Below are 12,413 nucleotides of genomic sequence, written 5' to 3'. Positions count from 1 at the left end.
GTATACATTTCACGACTCTTCTTTTTCCGCACAGAATCTACATGTACCTATTTTATTTATTTACATTGGCTGTTGGAGTTGTAACGGTTTAAAAAAGAACGGCAAGGTACATACGGTGTTTGACCGAATTTTAATATGGCGTATGGCTAATCAGTAGGTAGTTTTGTTTCGAAAAATGTTGTACCTATGTAGAACGTAGCGATTATATTATGCTCTTGATACAATTGTAGCGTGCAATATTATAGCAATTTGTACAGTAATTTCAATGGATCTATATCTAGGTACTTATAAAGTTTAAAGTTGTCGGTTACATAGGTATTTTCCTTCTTAAGCCACACCGACATTACGGAAGTATTTCAATATCCACGACCTCGAAAGGGATTTCAAGAAAAAAAGCGGTAATCTTGTTTGTTTATTGCCGCTAAGTGGAATTCAAATATCGAACGCCATTATCCGCACTAACTAATGAACTGGAACATTTCACACTAAACTGTGAAGAAGCATCGACGCAGTTTGTAGCCATCGAGTTTTCTTGAGTGTTTTGTAATTTGAATATTCTAGTCTGAGTGGCCATTATCTATTGTTTGTCATTTCTTGCATTCGACAAAGCCGTTGACTAAGTCTTATTACTACGGTGCTAAAGTTTAATATCGTTGAATCCACTTGCCATCGTGAAATATAAGAACTACACTGTCGTGTATTTTCAGTGCTGGCACCGTCGAGGCGCTTTGAATGGTCGAAAAACCAGTATAAAATGATCTACAAAGACGTTTTAACTGTGCGTAGTCAGAAATAGCTCTTATACTGGATTTCTGAGCTTCATCTCGCCTGCACTAGACAGTCAATTAGAATAGCAACACGGCGCGCAAACCGATCCACTTTATGCCCTTATCAGTACTGTCAGGACATTATCACCTCGATATCGTTCCCTAAAACAGGTGCCGTTCACAGTTTCAAGTGATGCAAATGAACAGTGAAACAAAGCAAACACAAGGCGTAAATATGCAAAATATGAAGTTCACGAAGACGGAGGCGGAGTATAACCTGAAATCGATCAGGTTTCTACTGCTCACCATCACAACTATGTTTATTGTAAGTATTTTATAAAACTCCTTTTATCTACAACCATCCGGTACGTCATTCAAATTTCCACTAGCTTGCTGCTGTGCTCATAGCCGTAACCAGGGTTGGATCTAGGGTAGAGCGAGTGGAGCGGCCGCTCTAGGCGCCGGATGACAAGGGAGGCGCCAAAATGGCAAATGAGAAAAAAAAAGTTTTAAATGACGCGAGTGTGGCGAGGGGGGGTGGAAAATACGCTTCAAAACTAAACTTCAACGAAGAGCGCCAAATCGTAACTGGCTGGGGTGCTCATATCATAGCCCTAAGCGATACATTGTTTAAATTTGATTTGCGTTGTAAGCAAATTTGTATGGCGAGAACCGGGAATTCCCGGTTCCGGTACTGTATTTGTATGGAAAACCAGTACCGGGAGCACTCCCTTGCTACCTTTTTAGGGCGGGTTTTTACTGTAAATTGGTGCAGTTTATTGTGTATCTACGTTCCACGTACCTACCTTGATTGAGTTTGTGTGCACGATGTGAAACAATACCCGAGTCGACGAGTAAACAGAGGCGAAGATAACGATCGTAGCAATTAATGATGGTAAACAGGTGAATTAGACCATGAAACTTGAACTGTTTGATGATGTGATGACATTGACAACACAACATGCAACGCAGTACCTAATTGCTATAGTTCGTTTTTTTAGCATTAGAAATAAGGTAAACAATCTTGATGAGTCTTTTAATTTTTTTTCTTTTTTGTTTATCGTACGTATAATATTTACATGGTAACTTTGAATAACAAATAGAAAAACAACTGAAAAACACATTTTAAAAATAAGTTACGGTAAATATGAAACAATTATGAATCTAATACGATCTTTTATAGTCTTCTGCTTTCATAAGTAATGTAATAGTTATTGATTTTTAAAAAGTGTTTTTCAATTAAAAGACATGTCAAAATCGCTTACCTTCTTTCAAGTTCTTTCTAATGCTAAAAAAAACTATAGTTACAGAATGCAGGTTCCTTCTATGGTACCTACTTTCTAATTAGGAAATGAGAAATATTTAAACAATAGAGTAATCTTATAACTCTTATAAGAAAAGTATTACAGTGAAATCTTGATAATCCGGCACTTCGATGGTCCGTGTATCTATGTAATCCGGATCCGGCACTAAAATATTATGTAGGTAGTTCACCGTAGTTCTAAATACATAGGTACCTGTACCGTATGTTAAGGTATGGAATAATTATAGTTAATATACCGATATAATTGACCGAGCATTAGCGAAGGTCTCCGTTTCAGCTTAGGCGAAAATGCTTTCGTATGTCCAGATCCGGGGATACCGATTCTCATGAAATTTTGTGAGCAGGTCCGATAGTCAAATAGTTTTTTTAGAAAATGTTAAAAATGAAGGAAATTGGCATAAAATACTTAAAACGCCAATAGGATCTAATCTTCTATTTATTATATTTTCATGTTATAACCAAGGCGTAGATGTATTTATTTAGGTACATTATTTACACTCCTTACAATCTAAATCTGAATATATAAGTATTATTCGTTTCTAATATCATTCGAATTCATATTTAATTACTACGACTCAATCAATACCTTAATCAATAAAAAAATCTAGGTCAGCGGAAACTGTCCTTTATGTTTTGATGAGTACAGTAGGTATAATGACATTTATGACGTCTAGCATATATCTAGGTATAAGTAGGTACATCATATAGCCTTTATCTTCGGACAAAATAGACTAAAACTAAACTAAGTAGCTCGTCATGCTCCTTATGGTCTTAAAGGTCCCTTTTATTAGGTAGGTACGTAAAATCTAGGTAAGCAATACCTAACATGCCTGCGGACAGATGTTCGTCATACATCTCTGTGCCTGATTCCCGCCAAATATTAACATATTTATCCGCCAGACAGATCTGACCGACAGTCCGACACATCCAAAGGCAACGCCAGCGTGGGGAGAAGGGAGTTTAATCCCGTATACGTACTGTCGGGAAACATTTGTACATACATACATATAATCACGCCTATTTCCCGGAGGAGTAGGCAGAGACCACGGATTTCCATTTGCTACGACCCTGACATACCTCATCCGCTTCCGTTAGGTACTTCGAAAACATATTATGTAAACCTTTAGTATGTTTTAGCACCGATTAGTGATCCCTATACTTTCAACTTAAGCATGTCAACATTAAGTTCATGTTTTGAAAATCCAAAATATTTCAAAAGCACACGAATGCGTAATAATACCTAATCAATTTACATTTGCAGATAGTAGCAGGCCTGATGGTGGTTCTCGGCTTCTCCGTATACTCGGAGTACCACGACTTCTCCTTCTTCTACGGCGCGAAGGGCGGTCGGTTCGTCACCCTGTCAGCGCTGTCGGTTTTTATCGGCATGGTGCTGCTGGTGGTCACCTCCTTCGGGTTCTTCGGCAGTCTTAAGCAGAGCACGTGCTTGGTCAATTTGGTAAGTAATCATTTATAAGTTACTAGCGACCGGCCCCGGTTTTGCACATAAACCTTCCTCTTGAATCACTCTATTTATTTTTAAAAAAACCGCATCGAAATCCGTTGCGTAGTTTTAAAGATCTAAACATACATACAGACAGACAGACAGCGGGAAGCGACTTTGTTTTATACTATCTAGTGAAGTATGGAAATAATGCCCAATTGAAGTGGTTGAAAAGAAACGTGCGATTAGGCCCTTTGATAATCATAGATTAATCACGATAACCGCAGTGGAATGGTTACGGTTAGATTTAAAACGTAAATTGGCAAAAGCTACCTATTTCTAGTCTAGGTCAATTGAACGGTCGATACTCATCTATTATTTTACGATGACCCTATCGCACAACACGTGTCGTGATCATAGATGCAAATAGCTTTCATAATATCATCCAGTAGAAATCGGTGAAAATGATGTGTTCATTTTTGCAAAATGCAGGCGTTTTGCACTTAGTAGGATTTTTTTCTTGTGACGCAAAAGTTTGATACTAGTAAAATATCTTATTCATTCCAGTACGCTTTCTTCCTGAGTCTGATCCTCATCGTGATGCTGGTGGTGGTGATCCTGGCATGCACTCTGGACTCCTCAATCGTGATGAAGTACTTATCCATCCCCATATCGGAGTACACCGCTGATCCTGAGATCCAGGCTGAGATTGATTCACTGCAGTATTCGGTAAGTTAACATCTTATTGGCCCAATCGGGGAGCGGGGGGGGGTATTCTCCAGATTTGTGCCTGCATCTAAACTCTCTTAAATCGTACTAAGTAAATGTATGAAAAAATTGACGGAGTTGAGGCTCACTGCAGTCATATAATTTGAGAACGACCCGGGCTAGCTTTTATTAACAGTGAAACGCACTAGGTCTTGATTAAAGGATTTATTTTTAACTGGATACACGACAATGCCTTCGACCGACGCTTCCATGGTTTTCGCGGGAAGCCATCTTGACAGAATGCCCCGATGACAGCTGCATGCGCTGTCAGTTAGGGCTACGTTCGAAAATGCCGCTAACAGATTCGGCCTCCTGACCATAACCTTCGCCCACGAAGGTTTCTTCCACCTGTGCCTTGCTGAACTTCACCACGACACTCTTCGCAGCTCAGCTCATCAGCGGTAGTTAGCGCACTAGTTCGCCAACTCTGTGAACCGATCAAATCAATTTGAAAGCGTAGCTCGTACATTACGTTCTAGTTTCAAAAGTCTTTCCACCAACTTTCCACGAGAACTTTGTTTTGTCCAAGAGACTCTAATAGGTGACCAAATAAATTAATATTCACGTGAGATAAACTCTAGATGTCTACTTTATCATAATAAAAACAGACTTACACAATTCACTTTACTGTTTACATACTTTTAGAAACTTCCCTTATTCAAATTCAAGACTTATTACAATTAATAATAAATATCATATATTAGGGGACTATTTATAGTCAAACGAATTTATCATAACATTAAATTTAGACGCTTCTGAAATGATGCATGACTTGCGTGATCAACGGACCACAAAACAGAACAGGTATGCAGTATGCACCACACTGCTATATTAACGAAAACAAGGAACGGGCTCACATATGACGTCAGTGTTGTAGATGATGCGTGCTCCACGCAGGACCAGCACAGGAGACGTTGCGCTCGCTCGGCTCGCTGAGCACCGGCCCAACAACAAGCGCACAGCTCCATTGTTCATGGCCGCCTCCAATGCAGCACATGCTAAAAACCTGATATCGCAGCCTCTCCAATTCTGTAATACGTATTAATGCTTAAAACGTTCCGTTTTACAACAAGGAACACTAGCCTTCAAAAACAAACCATGTCGTTTGTAGTTCAACCTAAACGGTAAAATATTAGGTATTACAATTTTGACATTTGCACCTTCTCATCAGGCTGCGGAACATTTCACATAAACAAATCAGTGATCTGATTTACCAATAATATCAATTTTGTATTAATCAACACTCAAATTAAGTCATTAGCTTTGCTAATTATTACTCAAACATGATTATGGGTCATCTAACTTTACTTGTACTTTACATTATATTTTGCCTTACCAACATCGATTTCGTTACCATTCCTCGATGTTAATTTCAAGCCAAGCCATAGGAATGAGGGAGTTCGCAGACGTCATCGCCACTCAATGGCAGCAATCGCTGGTCACTTCGTCAACAAGTGCGAAAAGCACCGTTATCCACGTCGCTCAAGTCTAGCATGCAGAGGGCCTACCGCGAACCACGCCCGACGTGCTGCCTCCCTGTCACACTTACGTACGAATTTACAAGTGCGACAGAGAGCCAACACGCCGAACGTGGCCCGCGGCAGGCCCTCAGAGTAGACACCTCCGCCCGAAAGCGCAGCAACCATAAACATCAGGTTCCGCACATAGGCGTCGTGACTGGAGACATCACCGCCCATAGGCGTCGTGAAAACAGACATCACCGCACATAGGCGTCGTGAAAACATACGTCACCGCAAGAAGCGTCGCGACAACAGGCATCACCGCACACAGGCGTCGTGAAAACATACGTCACCGCAAGGAGCGTCGTGACTACAGGCATCACCGCCCAACGGCGTGTGAAAACATACGTCACCGCAAGGAGCATCGTGACTACAGGCATCACCGCCCAACGGCGAGTGAAAACGTACGTCACCGCAAGGAGCGTCGTGACTACAGGCATCACCGCCCAACGGCGAGTGAAAACATACGTCACCGCAAGGAGCATCGTGACTACAGACATCACCGCCCAACGGCGAGTGAAAACATACGTCACCGCAAGGAGCGTCGTGACTACAGACATAACCACCCAACGGCGAGTAAAAACATACGTCACCGCAAGGAGCGTCGTGACACTCGTGACTACAGACATCTCCGCCCAACGGCGAGTGAAAACATACGTCACCGCAAGGAGCGTCGTGACTACAGGCATCACCGCCCAACGGCGAGTGAAAACATACGTCACCGCAAGGAGCGTCGTGACTACAGGCATCACCGCCCAACGGCGAGTGAAAACATACGTCACCGCAAGGAGCGTCGTGACTAAACATCACCGCCCAACGGCGAGTGAAAACATACGTCACCGCAAGGAGCATCGTGACTACAGGCATCACCGCCCAATAGCGTGTGAAAACATACGTCACCGCAAGAAGCGTCGTGACTACAGGCTTCATCCTCTTGCGAGTTTCACGTGTAGACGGCTTACTGTTCAGCTCATCCCATTGCCAACCGCAATCATGTGTTCGCGCTCAGGCCACCGAGTAGCCTCACTTAACATCATGCCGCATCGCACCCGCTCGCTGGCAGGAACTCGCCAAACACATGACATACTTGCATATGTTCTTCTGAAAACATACTAAAGGCAGTAATTGGTTCATGCAATCGTGTAGCACCAGTAGTCTTATGCAGCTTTATGGTTGTTTCATACCACTCAACCAAGTAACCATACAACAACAATTTCCAAAGTATGAAAGCATTTATTCATACTTCAATTCAATTATTTTACTCAGTCTAATTTTGTATACAAATTGTTCTACTGGACTAACATTTCAATCATAAACTCAGGATTACTCTAACCACATAATCTCAGGGCTAGAACACTCAATAAACACACACACAATTTTTATATTTTCTTGTGAAAAATACAAATAGCAGATAGTATTTTATTTTTTCATTTCAGTAGGTGTATGGTACCACCCATGATGTAAAACATTGCAGTTTTATTAGCACCATTCATTACTTCTATAAATTATGAACATTATCCTCCCTTACTCATCCATTCGGTAAATATTAAACTTTACACCCACAATGATTTGTAAATCATTTGTCAAAATCAGACTAATAAGCACTCACCTGATTCAATTGTACATGACTAAAACCCTTAGGTCATACATCTCACCATTATTTTCTATTAGTCAAACTTATTTGAAATGTGTTTACAAAGTCAAGTTCAGTTGCCAACTTTGTCCTTAGATTATCTTGTGTGAACTGTACACAACACCCACCAGCCAACACCATGCTTGTGTTAGTGTATAGGGCCAATTTTCCATCACAAATACTATCTGTGAACATAATGTAAGAACACACACACATACACAAAAGTAATACTTTGATAACAGTAAATCACCATACTGTACTAAAACTGTGCATGAATAAAACCCTTATGCATATCATCAATCCTCGCTGCTAGTAAAAGTCATTTGAGATGTGTTAACAACACTTGACCAGATAGTGGTCAATTTTGTCCTTGCTTTCTCTTGTGTGAACCAACTATAAGAAACATTCGCTTGTATTAGTACACACACATACTAGTACACACTTGTATTAGTTGTGCAGATCAATATTCCATCACATTTACTATCTGTGAACATAATGTAAGCACACACACAACACAAAAATAATACTTAGAAAACAGTTCATCTCCACAACTTTACATACCCCGTTGCAATTATTGTATATGAATAAAACCCTTTTACATCTCATTATTCTTTCTGGCTTGTAAAACTCATTTTAGATCAGGTAGCTGTTAATTTGTCTTGCGTGAACCAACCAACTATTAGCATCATACTTGTATTAGTTGCACAGGTCAACATTCCATCATAATTAATATTTGTGAACATTATGTAAGCACACACAGACACACAAGTATATTTAAAATCACATGAACACACTTCAGACTTTACTTACTGGACATCATTCCCTTCATCATTATCATCATCATCATGGATCATGACACAATTACAGTTCAACATACAATCTAGGGTAAAGGCACCAGTTGGTACACCAGTAACATCACTGTGCTACAATAACTCTTTGCTTTTAAACAAATTATTAGGAATAAAGTCGATCACTCAGCTGATATTACCCCGGTGAGGCCAGGTCAGCTTTAGCAATATTGCACTTAATATTACCTCATTGAACATCAAAAAAATAATTCAATACAAATGATTGCTTGTCTTCAACATAATTAATATTAACTTCAGCATTTCTTCACGATACCAAGTACATTTCAAGTTTGAAGCCGCCAAGACCCTGAACTTGACTTGAAATAAATGTCATGTAATACAATTTTGATCACTGATATACTTTCTCAACAGCACAAACTAGACTATGTGCCTAATCTCAAACAATCCAATAGCACACTTTGCAGGTTTTAGGTAAACATTCACTACAACATATCCAAATAGGTATACTTACACCTTTCCATTTCATTCACTGCAGGTATTTTATTACCTGTTTTGCTATCATCAACAAACCACTTTGCTCTATTGTAGGCTAACATCATGCTGGAAAGGTATACCGGTGTTAGATATGTTCACTTTGTTACATATGGGCCTGCCGCTGCCGTAGCAACCAGACTATATCCTGTTCCACATTAACTTCAGACTTGTACAGTCAAATACCTACATTCCTTGGAGTTGGAGTGATCATTTCTGTTCTGCAAGTTAAACACAAGCACACCACAGCCACACTAAGCCTAGTGTGGTATTAAAATAACAATGCATGTCGTGCATGCATTCAAGTAATATTATTATTACTTTATAGTATAAGTTCCATACAAATAACACACCAAGGCAGTCAACACCATACCAAATGATATACAATGCACATTCGTGTTATGTATTCATTTACAGGACTTAATGTCCAAACAATAAAGACCAAATTCCAATATCATTTTACGTGTTAGGTTATTAAGTGGTATTACGCACTTTACTCACACAAAACGTTCAGTCGGTTTAGCAATTCAACATACCTGCATTCAGGAATGGCAAAAACCATTTCCAAATAGTTTACAACTACTAATAATGTTTCATTTACCACTGGCAGTCCTGATCGAGTCTTGTTGACTCGTCTCGAGCGCATAACTTACCGGCAGTCGATAATATTGTACTTACGCACTTTCCTCATTTATATGAGTTCTAACAATTCACACATTTGTTAAATAGGCATTTGTGGAATTTAAACACTTTGCGACCCAAAACTTAGTGCATTTTACCAAAATAGGTACGCGTCTCTTTTGAGCGTAATGAATGTAATGATGCTACTTCCATCACTACGATTTCGTACGAGAATAAACTTATTTCATCGAAATATTATGTGAGCATGAATATTTAAAATCTCACTTCTGAACTATTAACAGTGAAACGCACTAGGTCTTGATTAAAGGATTTATTTTTAACTGGATACACGACAATGCCTTCGACCGACGCTTCCATGGTTTTCGCGGGAAGCCATCTTCACAGAATGCCCCGATGACAGCTGCATGCGCTGTCAGTTAGGGCTACGTTCGAAAATGCCGCTAACACTTTATAGGTAGATGCTAGAAAACGTAGTGGGTATATTCTCTTTGGGTACTATTATGGCTAGATTGGAGTAGATGGGAATTACTGAAGCAAAGGTTTTAATGACGTCAAAACCCATCATCCCTGTCTACCCTAAGAAAAGTTCCTAAATTAGTCAATATTAATCTTGCGATCAAAAGCATTTCATTTCTTGAAGCAATAAACAATTAAATTGCAATTGTCAGTAGGTTCAAGAAGTTTTTTGTCGTTATAATAACATATAACAATAAAAAACAACACCATTTAAATCAGGCAAAGCAAGTACTTAACTTACAGTCGATTTACCGCACTCTTATCGTGTCACATTTAATCCAGCCTGGATAACTTTAGGGATGATCTTCAGAGATCCTAATCCAGTCTGGATAACTCTACTGTACGGTTACCATCAGTTTGTCACTGACATAAACGCCGTCGAGAACGTAATTTACTTTCTATACATCCCGTTTGCACTAATATGCGAGTGCGAGCGAGATGTATAGAAAGTAAATTACGTTCTCGACGGCGTTTATGTCAGTGACAAACTGATGGTAACCGTACAGATCTATGGAGATGTAATGTTACTGAGTTTAACATTTTCTCACACTTCCAGCTAAACTGCTGCGGCAGCGACTCCTACCTCGACTACCTGAACACCGAGTTCACCGGCAACCACTCCACCGTCGTCACCACCAAGGAGACAGACGGCGACATCGTCACCATGGTCGTCCCTGCCTCTTGCTGCTCAAGTGCCGTTGATGTTATATGTACTAGGCTTAGGACCAATAGTTGCAAGGATGCCCTGGTCAACATGGTTATTCAGAACTCGACTGTTATTGGAGTTCTTGGTGTCTCTGTGATGTTTATCAAGGTAAGGCTGCTATGAGAATTGCCACATAATAGGGCATAAACGCCTATTTAACTACTGTCTGTCTACATTCTGACATACTTTGGCCATAATGGCCATATTTCCAAATGCGTAGCGTTCCATAAAGTGTAATATTTAAAACCTTCGCGTTTTAAACACATATTAACTCACATTTATAGACGGGTCTAACGCGAAAATTTTTACAATTACTTTTTTTACCGACGTTTCGACACAGGTTTCACTGGTCATGGTCGCGACTAACTGATGTCCCAGCAAAATGTCAAAACAGAGATTTGTGCAACTACCCGACAAAAGTGTATGAAAAAGTTTGGGGTTACATAAAGTAAAGTATTCCATAAAGTGGTCAGTGGTACTTGGATAAAAACGTGGCAAATTTACTTAGTGTGAGTTGCACCATCCGCACTTGACATACTGATCAACGTCACCCGGCGTTTTATTGCATGAAACTTTCGCGAACTCTTTAACGATGACAAACAGTTTGGTGCAACTGACCCCTAGGGCCCATTTAGACGGCGCGCGTCTCGTATACGATTTTAGTTACATTGCGGACCATTGAGGTTACATCAATTCAGCCGACCGATCAAATGACGCAATGTAATGAAACTCGCATGCGAGTTCTCGCACCGTCTAAATGAGCCCTTAGTCATGACTTAATTTACTTGCCTCTGCCTGAGCAGCTAAGGCAGAGGCAAGTAAATTAATTCAGACAGGTCAGCTAAGGGTTAGCTGACCTTTCTCATTTGGTTTCACAAAAGCTTCTGAACTTCGTATTCTCAAATGAATGTACCTTCCTATTCTAGCTCCTCGGCATCATCTTCGCTCTCCTTCTGGCCCGCTGCATACGCAAGAGTAAGAGCGAGCGCGCACTAATCCAGTGGAAGATCCGCGAGCAGATGATCCTCGCGCGCCAACACACTGATGAGTGCAAGGCCGGTCACACGGGCGTCATGACGGTGTCTTTGGAGCAACCCACTTCTAGCAACGCATAGTGTTCTAAAACGATGTAGTTACGCTTAACATAAAATGGCTTTTACTCGCATTACCAATGTCAAAGATATATGTGGCTACTCTCTACCTTTGGCGTTGCTATTTAAATTTTAAATGTAACCTTTGGGTAAAATGTTCTAGTAAGAGGCTTATAATAATCGGAACGCAAATGTCTACTTTTTCGCCGAGTAAATGAAATTTTCCACTCCGCCTACAAGGTGACAATACATCGATATAACATTATACCTACATTATTACCTTCACACCTACCAGAATTTAGCACAATCTACTCACAACTAGAGCAAGATATCTGAGGTCCTATATACCGTGAACCGTGAACGAAGATTTGCCTCTCTGTCGCACTTAAGTATTAATTTACAACTCTGTACTAGATTCAATCAACTGTAAAAATGTTAAAGTAGTAAAAAATATTGCGATACAAAATGAGGGAGAGTTATAATGTAATGGAATTGTAAATAGTATGTAATTAAGTGCCATGACTAATCCTTTATTGCAGATGTTCTTGTCAAGGGACCAGCATAACATACAGTATTTGGAAATGAGGTTGTATTGTATTCTGGTATTAAATAAGTTCTGTATTAGTTTTATAATATTGTAGTACTTACTTCTGTGTAGCATT

General features: G+C 40.0%; 1 protein-coding gene across 1 annotated transcript; it reads left to right on the top strand.

Moving 5' to 3' along the window:
- Positions 1-92: 92 nt before the first annotated feature.
- On the top strand, positions 93-11,779 carry LOC134648920 (23 kDa integral membrane protein-like). Its single transcript, XM_063503531.1, has 6 exons — positions 93-106; positions 939-1,092; positions 3,353-3,550; positions 4,103-4,264; positions 10,511-10,768; positions 11,587-11,779. The coding sequence occupies exons 2-6, from the start codon at positions 961-963 to the stop codon at positions 11,773-11,775; spliced, it is 939 nt and encodes a 312-aa protein (XP_063359601.1). The 5' UTR covers positions 93-106; positions 939-960; the 3' UTR covers positions 11,776-11,779.
- Positions 11,780-12,413: the final 634 nt, after the last annotated feature.

This window comes from Cydia amplana, chromosome 6 (genome assembly GCF_948474715.1).
Source record: "Cydia amplana chromosome 6, ilCydAmpl1.1, whole genome shotgun sequence".
In the NCBI taxonomy this organism is placed as follows: domain Eukaryota; kingdom Metazoa; phylum Arthropoda; class Insecta; order Lepidoptera; family Tortricidae; genus Cydia; species Cydia amplana.
This window is presented reverse-complemented; position numbering and strand designations above follow the sequence as displayed.